The sequence below is a fragment of the Triturus cristatus genome, chromosome 8, assembly GCF_964204655.1.
Source record: "Triturus cristatus chromosome 8, aTriCri1.1, whole genome shotgun sequence".
Taxonomy (NCBI): domain Eukaryota; kingdom Metazoa; phylum Chordata; class Amphibia; order Caudata; family Salamandridae; genus Triturus; species Triturus cristatus.
The window spans coordinates 874,147,424-874,172,067 of NC_140591.1; the positions used below are offsets into that span (position 1 = coordinate 874,147,424).

The 24,644-nt window shown below is 42.4% G+C and overlaps 1 protein-coding gene across 1 annotated transcript in view; it reads left to right on the forward strand.

Moving 5' to 3' along the window:
* The window catches only part of ABI3BP (ABI family member 3 binding protein), a 1,978,933-nt gene that overhangs the window by 1,138,038 nt on the left and 816,251 nt on the right, over positions 1 to 24,644 (forward strand). The window contains exons 15-18 of the mRNA XM_085622401.1: positions 552 to 626; positions 2,330 to 2,404; positions 12,453 to 12,527; positions 13,327 to 13,383. Coding sequence (XP_085478527.1) covers positions 552 to 626; positions 2,330 to 2,404; positions 12,453 to 12,527; positions 13,327 to 13,383 — 282 coding nt within the window. The remainder of the gene's footprint in view (positions 1 to 551; positions 627 to 2,329; positions 2,405 to 12,452; positions 12,528 to 13,326; positions 13,384 to 24,644) is intronic.

Consider the following 24,644-nt stretch of genomic DNA (forward strand, 5'->3'; position numbering starts at 1 on the left):
CAAAAAAGAAACATCAAATTCTGTCAATCTGCCGTGGAGAACCACGGTATGGAGAACGGTAAACGACCACTCTACACTTCTTGTCTCTTCATCTGCCTCTTACAGGTTCTTCTTTTTCATCGCTGCTTCGCCTTTTGTCACTATGCTCCCATCTTTCTCTCCCTCGTTCCTTATCCCTTTTTGCCTTTCCCTGTTTTACTCTGGTTCTAAGTCAGATGATGAAAATGAAGTTCTAGTCCCCAAAAATGAGTGTCTGCGCCCACCTACCTTCAACCACCGACCCAAATGAAGAACTTTATAGACTGATGGCTACAATGCAGCAGATTTGTTTTTCACCATAACTAACAGCTGTTGATCGAGTCCCATAAAGATAATGTTGCATTAGAAACAAAATCTGTTCGCTCAATTTCTATTGCAGTAAATGGGTAAGAAATGCCACAAAAAAGGATCTGGTCCGTAAGCTAATTGAATGTTAAATGTGATAACATGTATGTCCTCGTTGATTTATGAAGAGCACTACAATTTTAAGATACTCTTTTTCCACCCTACAGCAAATGATGAAATTACCCAGCAGTACCTCACAGCCAAAATGTACATCTCATCCGAAGAGCCTGAGTCAACACTGGGTAAATCTGATTCCACAGCAATGCTTTGTTGCTTCATTGAAGGAGACCATTTCATTGGCATCTCTTTCCGCCTTGAATTTGATTCAGCGCTCCATTCTCCTTTCTGCCGCATCTGTTCATTGATGCCGAGGGCTTGCTACTGCTGGCTGGCCTCACCCGCAGTGCGTCTTTGGTTGAATAGGCTTTATAGATCTGTAGCTCATCATTTGTGCAGACTCCATGACCACTCATCATTCACATATTCTGCTTTCATCTAACGCTTCCATTATCATCTTCTCCTTCATCATCTCAAAGCATTCAGCATTCTTTATCTGGTCCTCTTGATTGTGTCGGACACCTTTACAACAGCATGGTAACTTGCTGTTGGATGCTTATTTCTATTCTGAATGCTCATGTGTTATCAACTCTTGGCCCATGACACCTATCACCAGCATCATTACTATTGCCATAGGTTGTTTTTGCTTTAGCAACTGATTCATGAACTATGTTCATGTCTTCACTCGTTCACACGCTATTTGCTATTCTGACTCAGTTAATCCACCCATTCCGTGCTTCGATGCCCTTCATTTCATTAGGCTCTCTTGGCTCGTCATGCATGGGTTTACAAAACCTGCGTAATACTTTGATCTACTCTCTGGTGGCTTTGGCTGCATCATAAGCTTAGAATTCACTGCCCTCATCTTCTGCCACCACTGCCAGCGTTGTGCACAATTCCTGTGTCAGCATCACGCTTCTTATGGCAAGAATGTTTAATGTTTCCATTCACTTGAATTGAGTAATAATCATCAAGGCTGGCCTCGTTGTGACTGCGGGTATTCGTGTTCCATCAACCTGAGCTTAATAATAATTTGTCTTTTATTGATAGCACACACTTGAGTATCTGCTTGGTTCACCTATTCATTTCCGTGTTGTTTTGTTAAGTACCATGGTTTTTTGTGCACCTCTTTTCACAACAGGTGCTATAGTGATATATGTTTTGAGTACCTCGGCGTTTGAAATCAAAAGGTTCTTTATATTTCTTTACTACCAATTTTGTTCTTTTAGCCTTGTTATTGTCTGCCTGTTACCAATGTTGAGTTTCTCTTGTTGTTCTGTTCTTTAGCACGCATTTGGCAGCACTAACTCATGACACTCAACGTTCTTTGTATGACTCTGCTTCACAAACAGCAGAACATTGGTTCTCACATATCCCGGTTTATTCACTTTTCGCACTTGACCATTCTCTTGTTCACTTAATTCGTGTTATGTTGTTCCAGGCACTCGTTGACTTGATTCCCATTCTACTGGTCGCGTTCTTTGGTTAAATAGTATTGCTTCTGCATTTGGCACAGAATCGTGTTTAATCCCGCTTGCTGAGCACTGACGCATCAACAGCTGTTGGCCAACAGAACATTTGCCCATTTGTGGCGGGCCCTTGCCCTGGTCAGCATGGCACGCTGCAGCTGTTCCACTGAACTAAAGCTTTCGTCATTGCTTGCTTTTTCAGTATAAACGCTTTCACACACATCGACTCACATGATCCATGTGCGGCAATCCATTCCTTTCTCTTAAAATCACGCTTTAGCATCAGTGGGTCATGATCCTAGGCTGAGATGCTCTTTGGGGGGTCTGCAGCATTTCCCAGCATGCACCAGCTTATTCTATACACAACTGACCTCCTCGACCACTGATTCGTCATTATAATTAGAATCATTATTTTGCAGTGTCGAATGAGCTTCCCATTTTTACTATCATGGAAAAAACAACGACGGGGACGGAAATACAGATCATAAATCCTGGTAATTATTTCTGGAAGACTCGGCTTCTCTCAAAAATACGTGACTAACATTGGGGCTAAGTGAGAACCACCTTTACTTATTTGCTGTGTATGTTTTGTGGGAATTGTGCGTATGTTTTAATTTCTATTTCATCGAATGAACCTTTTTTGCTGATTAGCAATGTAGTGATGTGGGCACATGTTGCTAAAATAATGCACACAGACACCTGCAGTGTACTGGTTAACTGGCCACGAGCACGTGCACTCGGGCCCTTTTATTTGCAGGCTCACTTCACTCACGTCACCTGGTTGATGGGTGTGGGGTGCGAGTGAGTGGCTGGTAAACTAAGTGCCTGCTGAGACACTAGAACTTGTCCATTAGGACACTAGAGAGCCACTACGTTTTGCACACATCACCCTTGTCTGTCTAAATGGTACAGATCAGACCGTGCGACGACACTGAGCGACAGTCAATCTTCAGAAAGGGCAGCTCTATAGTTATATAACAATATGAAGAAAGTAAGTGGTGAAGGGCATTTTCCAAGCATTCATAAATCAAAAGCAGAGAAAGGAACAGCTGGAGTATAGATTTTAGCAGAGTTTTTAATGCGTTGCTAGAGGGGATTGAAACAAATCATATAAGGATGAGAAACAAGTGCATGACCGGCGCGCATTCTGGTGCGTGATGCGTATTCGTCGCTTTCTATGCAGGGAAATTGATGCCAATGATTAACAATTTTGGAATTAGAAGAATTGAAGCAGTAGAATCTCAGCTCATTGGAGGAGAGGATGTGGTGGTGTTCCACACAGGCGCTGCATTACTATGGGTTATTAAAGGGAAAGTCATTTATGATAGGGCATTTTGCATGGATCACGTTGATAAGGAAGAGTCGTTCCTTCTAGTCAAATGAAGGAGGCAGATTTATGATTTCTAGCGCAGCGGTGCTGCATTGTATTGCACAAGAAGGAGAACGCAGTGCAGAGCCATATTTATGAAAAATTTCCTGCTGCTGCTTTCATCTTCTGCGCTGGCACACTATGGGCCTGATTATGAGTTTGGCAGCTTAGGTCTGCCCCGCTGCCGCACCGCAAAACCCATGGTCGGCCGCTTGCCAGATTACAAGTGTTTCTCGTTTCTGTAGGAATTTTTTGTTGTTCCCACGGCAGTGCCTCTGGGAATGCCAGAAACAATTCCTGCACTGAACTGGGGTACAGGCACAAAGGGGGGCACTTATTGTACCCCCTGCATGCACCCCATGGTCTAGAGGCAACAGGGGGCCCTGTAGGGACCCCTTTGTTTTCTCTCTGCTACGGTTTTCATGGAGGAGGAACCACCATGAAAACCGTGGCAGCGAGGAAACTTGTAATATGCTTGACACGACCGCGGCAGTGCCCTGGTGGCTGCAGTGGGGCGATGGCGGTCAGACCGCCCTAATTGTAATAGGGCAGTCAGAAGACTGCCACCTCCACACCCCCGTAATAGAGCCCTATCATGGCAGCCTAGCACCCTGCACAACCTTTGCACCACTGTGCACAGGTGTGTGCGCTGTCTAGTAAAGTAAATGTGTACTTGGAGCATAGCCTGCCAGTACACAATCCTATGCCTAGACAAATTTGGAAACATTCCACTCATTGTATGTGTGCTGTGCAGTGTAGCTCTCATGTAATGTGTGGAATCTTCAGAGAAATAAAAATATTATAAGGTGGCATAACTCAGCGCAGCATTAATAATAGGTATTTTGCACAGGAAAGCAAATTACCTTGCAAGACTTTTTGTTGGTTTTTGTGACTTTCCACTGGTGAAACATCTTTGTTAACCTGGGTCGAGGTTTCTTATTCCTCTGGCAATAGCACATGCAGGGACTGTAAACATCTTCACATCAGGAGGGCACCATGTTTTCAGTTCTAGGTTTTCTTTTTGAAAACATTTTCATTTTTGGAAATTATTCTTAGTTTAATTCAAGTGATCCATTTGGAGTTAATAATCATAATACATTGTAAATTTTATTAGATCTGAAAAAAATCTATACACTGGCACACACTATTATGCCCTGCCATCACGTTGTCTTGTCCCATCTATCATGATGATAATTTAACCAGTGTTCTCTGTGTCCAGCCTAACTGTATGATACTTGTGTAATGTATTCAGCGCCTCTGCAACTAGGTGAAACTGCAAAGCTGCAACGGTGGCGATTTGTCCCACTTCTCAATATCTGGTGCACAATGTGCAGTCGTATAAAAACATATTTTGAGCTCATTGGAGAAAAGGCTACGATAAATAAGCACACGGGTTTAATCCATTGGCATTCACTTTGAAAAAGGACATTTTTGACCTGTAAGCTGTTGATTGGTGAAGTCATCGAATTTGAGAGGGTCTGACAGCAATGCTCTGCTCTGCTGCTTGAAAAAATGATTTCATAATACTTAAACCAGGGCCTATTGAACCACCCATTATACCAGCTTGAGAGGGGGAGGGGTGCTACTTAGGCAGATTCAATTGTTTTAAGGCCCTTCTTAACACTTACCTTTGGCGTGCAGGTCATGGCAATTCACAAGTTAAAACTAATAAAATCTGCTTCAAAAAAGTATAACACAGTTGTGGTATATGGATCAAAACAAAATCTTTGTTAAAGCAGCCTGAAATGGTGACAGAAAGAAAGACAAATTCTTAAAATGGCAAAAAAAATTTAGAGGCCAAAGGAGTGAGACAGTGCAAATGAAAGCAAGTTAACTGCAAACAATGAAGGAAGGAAAAATGGAAACATGAAATTACGAGGTTACAAATGAACAGAGGAAACAAGGGGAAAATTGCAAAAAGAAAAGGAAGGAAGAAAAGAAAGAATAAAGGATGGAAATAAAAAATGAAAGATCAAAGAAATAGAAAAAAAATGAAAGAAAAGAAAAGAAAGTAGAAAAATAAGACGAAGTGTTAGATGGAAGGATTGGCGATTGAAGGAAAGACGAGAAAGAAAGAATTAACGAATAGAAGGAATACAAAAAGAAAAGATGCGAAGAATGTGTGGAAGAATACCAGAAGCAAAATAAGAATAAACGGATAGATAGAAGGATAGAAAGATAGAAAAATGACTGATGTAATAAGAGAAGAATAGATAAAAGGAAAGAAAGATAGAAAGACTGAAATAAAAAAGGTGATGGATAGACGGAGAGAATGAAGCATAGAAAGAAAGGAGATGGAAAGGTAATTTAATGGATCAATACAGGTAAATATGTAGTTTTTGGCCAAATTCATTTAATATCATGCTATAATATTCATAATTCTGCATCATTTTCTGCAAATTTTCATCAGGGGTACAATTCCATGATTCTACATAGGGAGGGTTGGGGTTGCTCACTTTACTCGCACATTTATTGCCACGTGCATATATGTGTCAAAGTGCGGGGCATTTTATTTGTCTGGCTACACCCTTGTACTTAAATAAAGTCCAAAGAGGGCAGACAAAATGAGTTCTCCTTTGTTGAGTTTTTTGGGGAAGTTCATCTTACATCATGGACACTTTTCTCAGAGTAGCAGTGATACTAAGATGGCACTTAGAGTTTAGAAGAAAGCCAAACATTTTACATTCCTGTAAGATCAGACGTGTTGAAACTTACAGTGTCTCCTACTAAGACGCACCTAATGCAGATAGAATGTACATAACTGTTAAGCAGGGCTGCATTTTAATGGTAACATGCTTCCAGGTACCCTCTAGTATAATCAAATGTAAACCCAAAACTGAAGATTAGTTTTAAAGCATAACTGTGGTGTATGGAATAAAAGAGGGATGCCTTTTATAAGAAGAATTGTGTGTTTGTAAGCTTGCTTTATGTTGAATGCAATAGTATACGTTTTGTTCCACAAACTATTTTACTGTGGGAGTTATGAAAGACAGTGGTGATAAAATGGTGCTTTGTGCTTTCGTGCTAGACAAAGACATTGCATTGTATAGAAACATCTGTTTTTCCAATAACGTCAGGACCAGTTTTGTATGAATGTGTGTGAAAATTTCACAATGGCTCCATAATAGCTCCACAGAATGTGCTGCACAAAGATGTATAATTTACTTTTCATTGAGGTAGAAGGGCAAATTGAATATAATTTTAAAAACAATAGAATTCTAAAGCCCGCAGCAGCGGGTGATACCATATAAAGACCCGCTCCAGTTGTTGACCCAAGCCAAAGGTGAACGCCATATAAAGAGCGCATGACTTGAAAGTCTCCAAAGATGCTGTTCCGGACTACAAGGATATTGGAGTGTTCTACTCTGTGAGGGCAGAATTCCCAATTGAACAACACATGTTCAGTGAGAACAGGGTATTTAAATAAAACATATCTGTTGCAGCTTCCTTCTATATCCTCTGGTAGCTGTGTAGTCAATTAATTATTGCTGGGGCTACACATGCATGTGTGGATCCTCACCAGCCAATGGTGTGCATTGAGCACATGAGTCATGGAAGGAACGACGATGAAGCCCTTGTAGTGTCCTCTGAACTGCCACATTACCTCCTCGTTAGTCTTCCTCGCCAGATGACTAACAAAGTGAGCTTCAGCTCCACACCAGAACCCTCCAAAGCAAAAAAGTCAGCCTCCCATCCCTTCCCAATATGGCCGACCCATTACACCCCTGACCTCTATAAGAGGCGGGCCGGCCCAAACCTTCATCCTGTTTTTTTTGTTCTGCGCACGATTACTCTCCAGATGCGTGTTCAGGTAAATGGTTCCTACTTTAGCAGGTACCTGGGTCCCTGGTCGGCGGTCCTGCTCTAGCGGACCTGTGGGACCTAGGACTCTGCCCCCTTCCTTCCCCCGGTATCTGGCCGGTTAGGCTCTGCCTTAGCGAGCCTGGGTTTACAGGGGGGACGGCGGGGTGGTTTGGGGCCTTGCCTTGCGGCTCTTTCTGACCCACTGTCTGTGTTGACACTGCTTCTTGCTTTCCCGTGAACTCCTGGTTCTCCTCTCCCAGGCGGGGCCCTGCTCTTCCGGTGTGGGCTTGTGTCCTTTTCTTCTTTGTCCCTAGTTTTGGTGTCCTGGGCCTCCTGGCTCGGGTGGCTCCCTGGGAGTGTTGACTTGGCTTGGGCTTGTTCACCTGGCTCTTCTGTCCTTCTCGCCTTGGGTGTGTACCAGGGAGCTATGGCTCAGTGGCAAGTCTTGTGCCTTTGGTGGCAAAAGCTTTCGTGGGACAGGTGTTCAAAGCCTGCCAATGCTCTCACCGTATCCTAGGGTGGAGAATTTCAAATTGTGCGCCTCCCGGTACGCTCCTGGTCCTGTCGGGTCTTCTTGGTTCGGCTGGGCCGGGTCTAGTTGTTGCCCGCCTGGGTGCTGGCTTCAGTTCTTTCTTGTGGGACGTTGCTGGGTTGCTTGGTCCCTGTGCGGGGCGGTCTCGCTCCTCCGTGCTGCGTGCCTCTCTCTGCCGGGCTCTCTGTGCTTTCTTCTGCATGGTGGCCTCTGATGCTTGTTCGCTTCCTTTTTGGTGGTTTGGCCTTGGGCCTGGTTCTTTCCACTCTTTTGAGCTCCATGGGCTGCCTTGTGGGCCTTCCCCCTTTCACTGTCAGTTGGGTTCCCTTGGTGGCCGGGTGCCTGCCTGGGTCCTCTCCTTGGTGTCGCGCTCCCTTCCGGGGGTTCGTTTTTGCAACTGGGGTCCGTGTCCCGCCTGTTTGTTTCCTGGCGGGTGGGGTTATGGTGGCCCTCGTTTTTTTGGGCTTCCTTTTCGCCCCTATCCATTCTTGCAGCTCCTGCCAGTCTGTTTGATTGCATCTGGTTCCACTGCCCCATTCCTCTGGTGGTTTCGGCTCTCCCGCGGTTGGTGGTCCACCGTGTGGTGTTGCTGTGTTTCTGTCGGACTGCGTCTCTTTTCTGCAATGGCTTCTTGTTGGGTCGCTGTGGTGGGGATGCCCTCAGTTCCTCTGTCTGGGCTTCTGCTCCCCTCTAGTTTTTGGCTGTCCTCTGGACGGTCTTGGTGTAATGGCACCTGCTTGCTGTTCGAGTGCCTCTTTGCTGTTGCTTTTGGCTCCGTACGGTCTGGTTCCGTACCTTCTCTGTCCTCCTTTGGCTTTTGGTTCAGGCGGATTTTCTGGCGACTCTTCGTGGCTCGAGGGTCCGGGTTTTCGGCCCTTCCAGTGTCTTTCTGTCCCGGGCTGGTTCTTCCTGCCCGTGGTTGCCTCTCTCTTGAGTGGTCCTTCCACTAATCTGATCTGTTGGGTTTGCCCTCCTCCGTGGGCGTCCCTTTCTGGTCCGTTGGTTTCTTGTGAGTTTCCATGAAGCCGCCTGGCTTTGGTATGTGCTCACTTTGTTAGTCATGTGGCGAGGAAGACTAACGAGGAGGTAATGCCCCGATTACTTACCGGTAATCTTCATTACTCCGAGTATAGTCTTCCTCGCCGCATGAGTTTCCATCCCTCCCTCCCTGTCTGTCTTGGTAGTTTCAGGATGAAGGGTTGGGCCGGCCCGCCTCTCATAGAGGTCAGGAGTGTAATGGGTCGGCCATATTGGGAAGGGATGGGAGGCATGGGAGGATGACTTTTTTGCTTTGGAGGATTCTGGTGTGGAGCTGAAGCTCACTTTGTTAGTCATGTGGCAAGGAAGACTATACTCGGAGTAATGAAGATTACCGATATGTAATCGGGGCACTTCTTTGCTTTTCCCGTCCTTCTCGCAGCTTCAGATGTTGCTGCTTAAAGGTGACAGCAGGAGGCATGGCAGAGGGCAGTCTCTCTCTTCCTTCATTCACAACCTTTCCTATTCCTCTGAATTTCTTCACATACTCAGAGGTAAGGAGGAGGCATAAACTGTGGATTAGAATAGAGGAAAGTGGATGGCTGTGTCCCGGTGCCAGGGTTTATTTCCCACTGACACTCTGTTATTTGAAATGCAGCTCCCAGCATTCTAATGCTCTGACAGAGAACCATTGGAAACATTTTGTAAAATGAAATCCCCTTTAGAAACATGAGGCGCCAGAGATGTGTTTCTAAATGGGCATCCTACACTCTATTTGGATCTCCTTTCCTCACTCAGCAAACAGTAATATTTGGTTAGATATCCTGCCTGTGTAAAGCTGCTCTTCATTGAAAAAAATAGAAATAGTTCCCTTTCTGAAATTACAAACAGTTTCTAGACATTCTCCCTCTTCCTACACATGTATGTATGCATCAGAAGTCACTTGAGGCATGATGTACGTGTGTGTTTTGGGTCCTAAAGTTTGTGATTCGCAAATTACAGGCTCTACAACTGCAAAACGATGAGGGGCAAAAGATGGAAAGGTTTTTGTGACTCATAAAATATATTTTTCACCTCATTCCGAACCTCAGAGAGAAGGACACATGAAAGGGACATCACCCTCCTCATCGGGATTTGTAATGAAATGTATTAATGATTTATGAATACAACTGCATTCACAAACCATTGGGATGGTAACTGATTCAAAAGTAGAAGCTTTCCCTTTGGTAATGGTGTCAGGTGCCCTCGGGAGGAACAACCTGTGGTCATGGTGATGCTTCCCACATGAAAAACATTTTTTATAAAGGCAGCACCTGACCTATTATTATATAAGCAACACCAGTCATTGTATTGGGCATAGACTGCTTAAAAGAACAATGTTTCTCATTTGAGAATGCAACTAGACGGACAAAAACAGAGGGCTGCTGTCGCCTGCAGGCCACCACCCCTGCAATTCAAAGCCAGTTTCAGGGGGTGGCAAAGTTGTCACTCTCTGTATAATGCAACCTACCAATACGTAGATATTCTGTAGGTTGCATCACACAGTACTTCCTTGTTCACACACACGTTGGTGTAGAATTTATGCATCCTGTTCTGTAAACAAGAATTAGGAAATCAGGCCTCTCATTCCTGCCACTGTTGATCATGCATCATTTAATTTAAACTGTGCAGAATTCCTGGTGTAAACATCCCCCATTCACAAACAACTCTTGTACAAGTTAGTATACCAAAGTCGACCTCTTATCCTGTTAGGCCTTCCCTCTAGTAGCAGAAGTCCCTGCAGTACGAATCTGCTGTAATCCACCAAGATTCCTGATGATGAATAATTGTATGTACACACAGACGAGGGGCCCAAGGAGATTTTCAAGACCAGTAAGGGGGAACTCCCCAATTCAAATAACAAAACACACAAGGGCCCCTGGGCTATCAGGAGAAAAGGGGGGACAAAGAAGGCTGACTACGAAGAAGGCATCCCTTTAAAGGATGGATTCCCTCACCCACCAGAGATGGCATGCTTCATCACTGGGAATCCTCCTCGCACCATGAAGCCTAGTCATGGTGCGGGCTACAACCCCCTTGCTGCAAGGGAGGAGCTCAGGGATTTTTTTGTGTATGAGGGTTGTTACTAAAACCCAAAGTGAGCTAATAGAGTGTTGTGAGGGGTGCAGTGCTGGTAGTGAAGTGGATTAAACCTAGCTGCAGGGTTTACCACATACCTTTTATTCTGGCTACCTTGTGCTAGAATTAAAAACCAAAGGTACGATAGAAACCATTAGATCCAATCGTACTGAACTCAGGTCAACATGTTTCAGCCAATGACCTAGAGAGTGTTGTGGCTTTCTTCAGGATCTTAAGTAAGGTACTCCTGTGAAAATTATATGTAAAAAAAAGGTATGCAAAAATTATCAGCAAGTCATTGAGCCGGTATATTGGATTTGATACAAAACCAGTGACCCAAGGAAAGCAAAATGATGGATTCACCGGTGGTACCTGCAAAAGTCAGGCATAGTGCCCCAGCTGTCCTTAGCATAGATGCTTAAGGTGCAAACATGTCTACAACCTGTCACAGAGAATTGTGCATGTGTAAATGTATCTTAGGTGTAGAATATGACTACTGCATGAACATAAAATCCAAATCCTGATGCGCAGATTTAGTACTGGTAAAATGTTGGAAACTACCCACCTTTTAGTTAAGCTTTATGAGTGAAATTATGAGTTTTTCTGAGCAGGGCGTCGTGCAAAGTGAAAAAAACCTGCCTAAAGATGCATGTTTGAGGGTATTCAAATTCAAATACTCCTTATTGACATTATTTCTGGTTGTATGTGAGTCTGTAGAAAAATGGTTGAAAAAATGTCTATAGGAACCTGATTTCTACATTTTTTTTTAAATAATGAATTGCATTTCTTTGCTGTCGAACTTTCTTTTTTCCCCAGAATCACAAATATCTCTTGTTCTCTTCTGTGAGGAAAGCCCCCCACTCTTTTCCTCTTTTCTTTATCCTTCCTGTTTACGGTTTCTTTGTTTGGTGTGTGGTGGAGACTCCCCACAAACATCTCTCTTCCTATACTCGAGTCTTATCCTCACCCCTCCTCCCACAACTATACTTTTTTATTAACTGTCATCTACCACTGCCGACCTCTTAGTAGTGCTACATCTTACTGTAGACTTCTATTTCAACCTCTGACTATATCCAATATGCCTCTCCCTACTTCTACACTAGAGCCTCTACCTCTGGCAATGTCCTTATAATTCTACCACTTCCTATAGCCTGGTGCCTCTACCTGTACCTCTATCTAAGCATATGCCTTAATATCTCTCCCTCTGCCTACAACAGCTACTTCTACCCCAGCTATAGCCTTTTTTTGTTTACCCCTATGTATACCATAGTATCTCTACCACCACAGTTACCCTGGTACCACTACCCGTTCCTATACACTATGAATTCCCCCGCCCATAGCTAAAACCTATATCTATACAACAGTAGCCCAACCTTATATAAACCCTTGTATATTTACCCCTTCCTGTACCTTAATACATCTCCCTTTTTCAATACCATAGCACCAATACCAGTGCCAGCACCTAGTAACACTACCCTTACTTATGCTGTAGAATCACTACACCACACCTACATATATTATAAGAGTACTACCCCTGCATACACCGTAACACCTCGGTCATTATGCTAATACTTCAATAGCTGCCTTTGGTTCACACAAAGATGGAAATCAAATAAGATATGATCTACAGGAAAATAGTTATTTTCATAATTCTATAGATGTAACATTCCATCAGGTCCCTGCAGTGTCAATGGTTTGTTCATATTCCACATTATGCTCACAGACTATGTTTTCCTGACAGCGAAACACAAAAGGACTCAAGAAATCTTCAAGACTGTAACAACTACAACCACTGAACATCCAAAGCCAGCACATGGTAAAAACATGTATTCAGTGAATAGACTATGCCCATCATGCGCACAAAGAAAAACTAATATCTCACAATACTTGGCTGCCATTACATGTACCGATTGAAATTCTGGGGCTTTATCATGGTCCCATCAGACAGGTGTGAAAGGAAGCCATGCACATAGGTATTTAAACAATTATGCACTGTCTACAGTACATGCAAAACTTTGCTGACTCTGGGAGTTGGAGCATGAGCTTCTGAAATCTAAAATCATAAACCGAGCTACAAACACTGCTCAGTGTTCCTGACCATTGCTAACTTTAATGTATGGGCAGGCTTAAAGAGTAAGTGTATGTACTGTAGACAGTGTGATTCCTTTCAAAAAGGGTACATGGCTCCCTTTTACCCCCGTGCACCACCAAAGAATGGAGGCAGGATTCAGACTCATCTATGCTCCAGGTGCACACATTTTCATAACTGTGCAATCAATCTACCTAACTTGCTCGTTTGTTACAGGACCAATCAATGATCAGCTTGCTTTTCTTCCTTTCATGTTTGTCTTTTCTTTGCTCTCTGTGGCTGAAGCCTTCCTACGGAGAAAATTACTTCACCGTCTGCTTGTTCCTGACTTAGCTTCTTGCTCCTTGGCATGTATTGTCTTTATTTCATAATTCACTTTTGACTGAGCCATGGGTTTGCAGTGCTGGTGCTTCAGAGTCACCATCAGTCATTGCTTAATTTCATGCTACAAAGTTGAGATGGCTGCAAAAGTCAACCACTTCTGGAGAATCAGGATCTTTTATGTAACCGCACATGTTTCTTACAGTTTTCACTCCTGATCCAGGACCATCTGAAGACTTCGAAATACAGGAATCCAGACCTGGTAATTGTGTTATTAATAAATATCTAACTTTGCCTTCCTTTGGCAGATTTGCCTTCATTGAACAGTAGTAATGTTTCAATTTTCTTCAATTTGTCTAAGTGGATTTCTTTTTAGCTCCCTTTCCAAGACCATCTGGATATAGGACTTTTAATGTTGGTCGAACACAACCTGCTCAAATCATTAACTTTTGCCTTTCCTTTTGCTAATTATGATTAATAATTAACAGCTTGACAAATTTGCCAGTGCAGAGAATTGCCAGTAAGATACTTCTGAAAAGCATTCTCAGAAAAGAGAGGCCTATGTTCAGAATGGGCACACCTCATTCTAAGATTGCACTCGAATACTAGATGACAGGAAGGCATTGAGAAAACGAAGGCTGAGTTAAGAATCCCAGCAGCTCTGATGGTCACTTTAAGTGACAGAGATAGCAGTTATGGCTATGCATTGTCCTGCATCACTGTGTAATTGATTCCCTTGCCAAACAGAAGATACAGTATTTGCCTGTAATTAGCAGAATGTGAGTCCTTTCCCCTTATTCTTGTAGAATAAACACCAATAGCATCTTCCTAGATTGTATCTGCCTACAGTCACAGGAAACAGATGTCATCCTGAAAAGCAAGCTTTCTCATGTGAGTTGTCAGGACCACTGTTGGCAAAACGCCTTACTTATTTACTCACACCCAAAGTAGGAGCTACATGCAATCTGGCACATCTAGCAACTTAATTCATGGAAATGTGGGGATTCAGGATTATAGGTGTTTTTATTTGCGGAAAACAATAATCACAGATATCCTTCAAATGACAAACATTATCATAGCTCACAACATTGGAAAAACATATCCCCCCCCCCCCCCAAAATTTCATTCAACCTGATCATTTATTTAAAATACCAAGGACACATATAGTATTGATCTCTGACTGCTTTCAAATTCAATAGCATGCATAAGCGGTCAGTCAGTCAGTAAAAACGTTATTCGGCCAATAAGGCCACAACAGTACAGCAGCAATGCACTGACAAGTAAAAGCATGATAAGTGTGAACAATTTAATAAAATACATTAGTAGCAATTCATAAATAGCAATCCGTCCATAACCTGGAATTTTATGCCAATCAAGTATCAAAAAATTATACATTGGCAGCAGGAGCAAACTGTTAAAAACTGTTTAAAAGATGGGAAAATGCAAAGAGGCATGTCATGGCTAGCCCTTTGGCAGTATCCTGGTATATCTTCGAATCCTGAGGGAATGACGGATAAAGCCAATGACAGCAGGACACACATATTCAGACATCAGACACTGCAAGAGTTTGAGGCTTTGGCTAGCAAATCTGCACTTAATAGAACGTAGAAATTGATTTCTAGGGACTGTATAAACCCTAAAGAAAAACATATAGTGCATGGTGGATTGCAAGCACAGCAGAGCAAAGACAAAAACTAGCTTCCTCTTTGAGGAAACGCTACCAGGAAATTCACAACGCACAACTTAAAGCATGTTAAATAGAACCTGTGCTCCTGGTTAGAGATCCAGGCTAGATATAGTTAGATATGCTCAGGCACAGAGATCTTCAAGTGGTGACATACATTGGATATCGCCTGGGCCTGTTACACCTTTTTAGATTACTGTTTGCATAGAAAAGGGACCGGATCAGGGTCTTTGTGCTACTATTGATTGTGGACGTGGAATGGAAAAGATGAGGAGCGCCCAGGTCTTGGAAAGATTTTCTAATGTACGCTAGTCAAGCGATGTCATATCCATGATTTAGTTTGACACAGTTGGCTAGAACGAGGCAGGAGAAGTTGGTAAAGGGCGAGCTCCAGATTTGTGCCCATAACAAGAGTGGTGCCAATTTAATTGCATCTTCGATGTGTGGAAGACCATCTTAAATATGGGTAATGATGTTAGCGGTACTTTTAGGAACTGCCAGCAATCTGGAGTGAAATTTGTTTTGGGTGGCTTACAACCGTCCGCAGTAAGTGCACCCCCAAATGCCCACCTCATAAGTGTCCAAGGAGAAGCATTTGCTTTGTAAATGAAAATGATGTCCGCAATAGGTTTTTGTTTGAGGTTCCTAGCAAATCAAAAAATTGCCTTGGCTGCACTGTCCATGGTGAACCCTATCTGTGCCAAGAGTTTGTCCCATTTTAAATTGGCATTCAGTAGATCCCTAAATACTTAGAAGTTAGAACTTTCGTAATAACAATGTTATCCAGAATGGGCCTGTGTGAATGAGTATTTCTGGGACCAAAGGTCATGATAAATTACTTCTTGTGGTTGACCCTTATCTTTAAGTTCAGCATGAAATTATTAAAGGAATCTAGCAGGAGCTGTTGCCCGATGGTGGTATGCGACAAGAGGACAGCATTATCAGTGTAAAGGAGTATGGGCACAGGGCAATCCTCTACTTTGGGCAAATCCTTTCCCTTATGCTGAAGGGTAAGATCAAGGGAATTAATATAGAATAGAAAGGGAAAAGGAGCTAAGTTGCCCAACACCCTTGTCTACTCTAAAAGTGGACGTGCACTCCCATTCGGTGTCAATTCGCACCTGAGCTAGAGTATCACAGTGCAGGAACTTGAGGAGCTCAAGCAGGCATGTATCAACCCCGGCTTGGTGCATTAGTTCCCACAACCTCCCCCTGTGCACAAGGTCGAACACAGTAGACAGGTGCATAAAGGCCGTAGGCCCAAACCCAAACCTCCTAAAACTTTTTATATTGAAAAAACTCCTATTAAGACTGTGAATTCCTTCGGTTATCTAGGTATTGTTTTTGCAGACAATGTCTCTTGGTCTCAACACATTTCATATACCAGAGCCAAAATGAGCAGGGCAACTCAAGGTATTTTCAAATTTTCTTCCAAACTGGGGAGTTGGCCAGTTACGGACATGGTAGCCTTATTCAAAGCTAAAGGAACAAGCATAGCCCTGTATGGGGCAGGACAATGGGGTCATTCAAATATTAAAGTCCTGCAAATCCAAGAAAACTTGTTCCTGAAACAGTTGCTTTATTTACTGTCATCTGCATCCAATACCATTGCTCATTATGAGGTGGGTCTCCAGTTTCTAGAAGATTTCCTATTGGCCCGACCTCTACTACTGTGAGATTCAATATGGAAAAGTGAAGAAACAGGTGTTACTAAATCAATTATTTTAGATTAACTTAAATTGAAAAATGCACTTAAAATTCCATGGCTGCTATTCGTCAATACTGTTCTATAAAAAATGTATAAAACATCAGTATGGACAGAAACGTCCAAAACTTTGATCTATTCTAAGAAATTAAAGACACCTTTTTTACAAAATAGGATAGATCTAAGGTTATTGACTGAAAAGAACAAACCTATTGTGGCTCAGTATATATCATATAGCAGTGATTTGATCACTAATAACTATTTGTCATATGTGACTTATGCACAGCATCGCTTTGTATTAACAAGATTTAGATGTGGCATTGTTCATTTTCTTGTAGCTTTTCCTACTATGCGGTTTCATCCGCCTGCAGATTTTTTATGTCCATGTGACAATCGAAGCAAACAGACCATGTTGCATTTTATGTTGTTTTGTAAATTTTATAAGATTTTTAGATGTTTTATTTTAAAGCCACTATTTATTACTTATAACATCAGGTCATATAAAGAGGCTATGAAATTCTTGGTAAGATTAGGTGACCACCTGACTTGTTATAGTGTGGCCCTGTTCATTATGAAAACAATTAACAAGAGGAAAAGTATAAGATCATAGGAGTAGCGATTTGATATGGTTTTAAATACGATTAGATTTTATAAATGATCATTTTATGTGTAAAGTTATGAATTGCTCCAATGATGTATAAGTATGAACGTTATGGTCAATACATATGTATATGTTGCAATGTTTTTGTAATAGGATTGGATTGGTTCTATTTTATAATGACTGTTCTTTTATGGCTATCTTTTGGTAGTCGAATAAAGACAAATGAATTGAATTGACCGTATGCAATGAGCCTCCCTTAGCTTTGGCATACTTCCCCATGCTCAGGAGCAGTTCAAGGACTGCTCCACCATACTGGCATCCAAACAGGAGCCATACTGAACCTCAGAGAGGAAACTTCTGTCTTCCACCCAAGCCTCCAGTTTTTTTAGGCTCACTCTATCCAGAAATTTGACAGAGGAGTCCAACGACGAGATTGGTCGGTAGCATGAAAGATTATATCTGTTGCCAGTTTTAAAAATCGGACAATAGTGGATTTTTTCCAGTAACGCAGAATTTCTGCATGGCAGAGGTCACGGAAAACGTTTGTCAACAACAGGGCCCAAAAGGCTGTATTATGTCGGGAAACAGCGGTTACAACGCAAGTGTTACCATGCAGGTAGGTAACAACGCGGTCATTACAACAACCGTGTTGTTACCACGCATGGCTTTACATCGCAACTCGTTTATATGACTTGCGCTAGGTGGCTTGCAGCACCAGGGAATGTGTTGGATTTTAAATCCAACACATTCCCTGCTGTTGCGCTAACTGGAGTAGGAATAGTAATTTATACTATTCCTAAGTCCAGCGTGCCATCTTGCACAAGTCGTAGAAACGACTTGCGATGTAAAGCCATGCGTGGTAACAACGCGGTCGTTGTAACTTCCGATTTGTTACCTACCACGTGGTAACACCAAGCGTTGTATCATCACATATTCTATTATGTCTGAAGACATCTATAGGGACGCCGTTCCGACGGGGACTTTGCCGGGGTACTATTTAAAATAGCAGAGGATACATCGCTTAGTTCTATGGTAAACACGAGGGCAGTACTAGTTATCTCTTAGGTAGAGTGGCTCTGCGAGCCAGGTGGAGACGTATTGGGAGAGCCTGGATTGGAGAGATCAGAAGGCGTAACTGCGAAGATTAGAGAAAAGTAGGACAACCAATTTTCTCGGGAACCATGACAAGTAATTTTCGGGGTATTTTCATTAGACATTTAGGGTTGATTGATCACGTCAAAAAAATCCTTGGTGTCCCGGGGTTTGAGGCCAAAAACAAGTCCTCCCAGGTCTTTTCTATAATTTCCCTCTCCCCAATGTCAAGTGTTTACTTATAAACCCTCCTGGCCTGCCTAATTTCCGCTGTATTTCTGGGGGAGGATTTTGCTGTAAATTTCAGATTTGTAGAGGCCACTGAGCAAGCGTGGTTGAACTAGTGATGAGGGAAAGGTACAATATTAGATTTCTTGCTAGTCATTAAACTGGATATTGATGTACACAAAGCATTAAAGCTGCCCAGAATAATATATGGTTCAATTGAGTTAGAGACACAGCACAGCACATCCTTGCTCCTTTCATTTACTAAGTCAACAAAGAACTTTTCAGGATTAATATTTTTCTACTTCATTCTCATCCTCTTGTTATTGCTGTACTGTAGGTCAGCGGAGCTAGCAGGGGCAGGCGGGGCAATACCGGTAACACGAGGAAAAACACAAACGGTTACTGGATTACATTCACTGAGATGAGAAGGCAATGTTGATGAATCCAGCACAAAAGGGAATAAATGAGAAGAAAACAAAATAAAATCAATGACTGAACTACTGCCTCTACCAGTAAAATATGGCAGCAATTTGTCTATCAAAATCAAAAGTAAATTATGCTTAAGAATGACATAGTTCCAAGCTTTCCCATAAGGATTGTGCATAAAAGGCAATAGCTCATCTCCCTGTCAGTCAGTGAAACCACATACTTTGTCTCCTGGTAGAGAACATTGTGAGATATTAAAGTCGCCTAGCGAAATGATGGAGACCTTTTCCGAGTGGCTAGCAAGAAAGTCAGAAATATGACTGTCCAGTTCACACAGTATTTCAACAAGGTAATTTGAGAAAAAGTTAAAATAGAAATTTATCAGAAGAAAATATAAAGAGCTAAATGACAAAATCTGGTACCAAGGGGTGTATTGTAGTGTTACATTTTTTGTGGTTGTTAACTTTAGGGAGATAAGAAGGAGATAAGCACCACCCTTGGTGTGGCCTGACATAGAGAGTGTAGCAGCAATGCAAAATGATTGATAACCATTTACATGGAAGTTGCTTAAACCCCAAGTTCCTTGACAACATACCACATCAAACTGTTTAATGGATTACAACCAATCCACTTTATCCAATTTCTTGATGATACCAGCAACATTCCAGGAGAGAAAACATATCCTGCCTGGCCTAGGCCCCTTAACAGGGGTAGGACAAATAGTGTCAGAGGGAATAAGCCTGACGAAGGGGACTGGGTTGGTTGTAGAAATGTTGTGACCCGACAGGTAAGTTGGACGTGCAAGTCAGTTGTTATCTGAAAGACTTAATAATGTGGCCAATCAGTTCTCATGGGCAGAGGACGCAAAGGGGTTGCTCGGAGGCACGCATCGCAGTTAATCATCCTTCGGTCTTCCCCAGATAAACGAGGTGGGCGGTAATAGTAGCCAAGCGAAAGAGCACAGATCATGGCATGGCTTGAAGATGAAAAATTCAAGCAATGTACCCACCAGCCAATGGCATTTAAATTGGCGTCTAAAAAGTCTCCATGGACTGCTTAGGGACATGGCTAACCCATTTAACCCTGTGAACCATGATAGTGTCATCCATCAAGTTAGAACCCCATTCAGATTCGAACGCAAGCCTGTGAGTTGCTTTACATTTGCTAGAAAAACAATTTTCCGGCCTGTCATTGCACAGTGGGGCACACCACGTAGGAGGCAGTTGAAGACAGTCAAAATGGCTAGGGACATTGGGATCATGCCCCTGGAGCTCGCACTCATTGATTTTCTGCTGACACTCGCACCCTGTGAGCTACTGGTTTGATTTAAAAGGGTCGACTGTTGCATTGGTTGGGCAGGGTAGAAATGCTGGCTGGAGGCATAGTGTTAGATGCAGGAATGGTGAAGATATGTCGGTATTTTGGTTGTAGTGGCTCAGCAGGGTGGGCCTGGTGAGACTTCTGGTGGTTATCACATAAAACTTGTACTTTGTCATTTGGACAATTCAAGTGAGACAAGATTGAGTGTTGAAAATCTCTCAGCAATGATTCCTCCTTGTCAAATAAGGGTTTGCAAACACTATGAATGACAATACTAATGTTGCGATCATGTGTGCTTTTTAAACTTGCTACAGAAGATGGTGTAGCTGCTTTGGTGGCTGATTTTGTACTCTTAGTCTCTCCCTTTCTGGGTTTGCCATTGTTGCATATTCATTTAAGAGGTGGTGATTTGGAGGCATTTTAAGGGGAACTGGTGGGGCCATCAGTGATGGTCTCCACTACAGGGGTATGCGGGACACAGGATTTTCTATTCAGGGTAGGAACCAGCTATTGATAGGTTTTTAAGATGTTACTTGAAATGGAAGTACCACCCTCTGATGATGATAATAAAGGAGAGTGAGGCAAAATATTTATCATTTTTTGGACTGCGTCTATATGGGTTTCAACCAGTTCCAGTTCCAGTTCCGTAGAGATGGCACCTATAGCACTAGAAAAATAGGAGGTAATGAGGGGGGATGTAGCAGCTCCTTTAGGGTCCATCATGAGGGGCTGGGAGGGCTTCTTCTTCCCATTGATAGACGACTGAGGACAGATGAAAAAAATAAATGTAAGCAAAGCGGATCCTACCTTGGCAAGACTGCAGGATGGCGAGGAGCCAAGAGAGTGGGCCCAGCCTTGTTTAGCTGTGAACGGGTGCGGACAGTTCCTCTCTTAGTCCTGTCTTTGCCTGGGCTTGCACATCATGTGCTGCGGCCGAAGTCCAGTGCTGTATAGCGTCACCAGTTGGGGGATGAATTCCCACCCCAGCCAAGGCCTCGAGCTATGTTACGGGTGGTAAGGGCAAGGAAAACCGCTTTTAACGTTGAATCCATGCTGTTGGCGAAGTATGGCTTTCTATACCATTACCAGCTGCTGGGACCCTCCTGGAGTGCTAGGGAGGCTATTTTAGTTCGTGTAAGCTGTTGACTACATCATCCTGTCCAGGCTTACCTAGGAAATGGTCATTCCGCAGAGTTTACAGGAGGATGACCATGTTTTACCAACCTTCAATTTAAAAAACAGGAAAGTGAACAGACTTTGCAACCGCATCGGAAATAACAGAAACCACCTCAAGAGCTACATTTACTACATTTGTCTGTTTACGATTCCAAAACTAGAAACCTGGCAGGGTTCTAGGTCAGCAATGATGAAAAGTACCGGGTGAGGCAGCTGATGTCAGATGGGCTGAAGGTTCAGTAGAGATAGGCAGACACCTGACTTTATTTCTCTCCTCTTCGATTTTTGTCAATAATTGGATGTACCCCCTAACATCTTAATTAGAACAATGTTGGCATGCAGGCCCTCATACACTAGAGCTAATTCACCCATAACAAGAAGATATTGCATGCTTAACGACCTGTGCACTACGCTATGGCCATCAAACAACGGCAAGTGTGGTGCCTTCCCGCACAGTGCTCTGACATCCACAGGGACCGACTATACATCTTCAAAGAAGAGTGTGGAGGACACACATCCTTTGAGCGCCCCCTTCTCACTAAAGAAAATCATCTGTACCAAGAAGAAACCTTACTATATTTACTGTGGTGTAACACAACTTGAGCCCCCCCCTGCAAAGTATAGAGAGCCCCCCCCCTCCAGACTCACTCAGGAGCCTTCAGGCCAGGGTACTGTGCTAAGGGGGCCCTGGAGATCAGGCCCCCCACACTGAAGGGGCTGCGGGGTCCTTTGTTACACCACTGTATATGTACCCTTAAATGCTTATGTTCTTTGTAACCGCCATGAAACGATGATGTGTGTGTTACTTTCTGTACAGCTCTCTAATATCTATGGGTCAAGTTTGCCAATCAATCAAACTCTATAATAAAATAAATAAATAAATTGTCAAGCTCAACCATGCGACCCTTTGATCAATATCAATTCCTAGTGCATACCGGGCCAGGTGTATGATGATGCAGGTCACAAATTATAAAGTAAATTGTGTAATGCGACCTACGCACTGATAGGCTGCATTGCTCTTTAACACCCAGGTGGGCGTATTCTAGACTTAAGCAGGATTTCCCCATACATTTCTAGTGATGAGACATGTTTACTCATGCTTTTACTTAACAAAGCTGTTTGACAGTGACTAGGAGTGTCTTACTCATACAAATTCATAATGAAGTCTCATGTAGCTCTAGAATAAGATCGAACTGCTCACAGAAAAGACTTTACTAACCAGGCCTTGAAATCTGCTATTCAAATCAAATCAAATCATCTTTATTCGGTGTGAAGAATCTCACCATAAAAGAATACACTCACAGAATATTTCTACATATGCATATACATCATTAATTCGTGTGAATACATAAAAAGTTTTTGGAGTACATAAAAGAAAAAATAAGGAGGTCATAAAATCCCGTGTTGTCACTAGGTACAGTAGGACATATACATTTATCCAAGGAGCATTACGTTCATTTTTGGGGGGAAGGTGCTAGTGCTTACATGTGCAAAATTGTAGCACAGAAGTGCAAAGCATCACAACTCTAAAAATACAAATCGAAATTATTAAATTCATATATTTACATTATTAATTAAAACAATTAGCCGATTAAAAAGACATTGTGTCATTACATCTTACATCTGGATCGATTTCCTACACTTAAGAGCATTTTTTAAAAAGGTTGTTATAGAAGCTATCACAAATGCTGTCTCTAACTGTTGTACAACTATAAAGGCTGGGCGGCATTGCCTCAAACCAAGCGATTTTAGCAGAGGAATGATCCATAAATTCCTCTGCACTGAATAGAATTTACAAAAGAATACCACATGAATGGTCGATTGTCCTGACATGTCATCACATGGACATTTACACAGTTCTTTTGACCAATCATTGGTAATAGGGAAGCTTATTAGTCTATGTAAAATACCTAGGCGAAATCGCATTAAAAGAAATTTATCATAGTCACATACTGTCAGGTCTAGGTATGGTTGCAATTTTAAGGATGTTAAAATAAGGTTATGAGCCTGGACCGTTTTTTTATTCATTTCTATACATAACCTCTGTTAGCTCAGGAAACTTAAGGACTCTTTCTTGAGGTCCTTCCTTGTTATCCTGAGCATAGTAAAAGGTTCATCATAAAATTCTTGGTGGCCCAAATTGTATAGAAATGTTTTGACATAAAGCAACCATTTAACTTGTTTCACTCCATCTAAACCCATACAATCAGTGATAATCAGGCGGTTAAGTTTCATCTCCTCTGTTGTCCAGACCCTATGCCACAACAGAATCGGTTGAATCTTTATGATGTCTTCCAAATATGTCAACCCTAATTCTGTGTGGCAAATAAAAGGGGAAGTGCTATTTGGGACCATCAATAAAAACCTTAAAAAAATATTCTCAGCTACCTGGATGGGGTTTACATCCATATATCCCCATACGCCCGCTCCATATGTGGCTACAGTGACACATTTTGCTTTGTATATATTTAGTAGTTCCACCGTTGGGCGTCTGCCCATTTTCCTACTAAAGTTAGTTAGGGCAGTCAGGGTTCTTGTAAATAGTAGCCTTCTGATTTTAACCGCCTCCACCCAGGAACCCGTACGTTCAAATAAAATGCCAAGGTAGGAAAAAGTTTTAGTGCTTTCGATCCGTTTTTTATCAATAAAAATAGTCTGGGGCTTTATACATCTTGTCCCGCAATTCATTATAAGTGTCTTAGATGAATTAATGGTTAATCCCCTCTCAGACATAAAATTTGCAAAACTATCTACAACCCTTTGTAATCCCTGTGAGGTGCGTGCCATCAAGACCGCGTCATCCGCATATAGTAAGGCAGGGATAGGTCGTTTAGCAGCTACTGGTAAATCCCTGCATTCCTGTATTAAAACCTTTTCCAAACTATTTATATATAATGTAAAAAGAAATGGAGCAAGGACGCAGCCCTGTCTCACACCACGCCTCACTTTAAAGTGTCTAGTGCATTCCCCCCTTACCCCGAGGCGAACCTGCGCCTTAGCCCCTTGATATAGCTGCCTTAGATAAGAGATCAAAACCGCTTCCACACCCATCTCCTCAAGTATGAGCCATAGTTTGTTGTGGATTACACAGTCAAACACTGACGATAAGTCAACGAATGCCATGTATAGTGGACCTTTTTTGGCTTTAATATATTTATTCATTAAAATGTTAAGATTAAGGCCCTACTCTATTGTACCTAGCTTTTTACGGAACCCATATTGCAAGTCACTTATCACTGCCTGTTCCTCCGCCCATTCCTGTAATCTATTCAGGATCACTCGACCCACGAC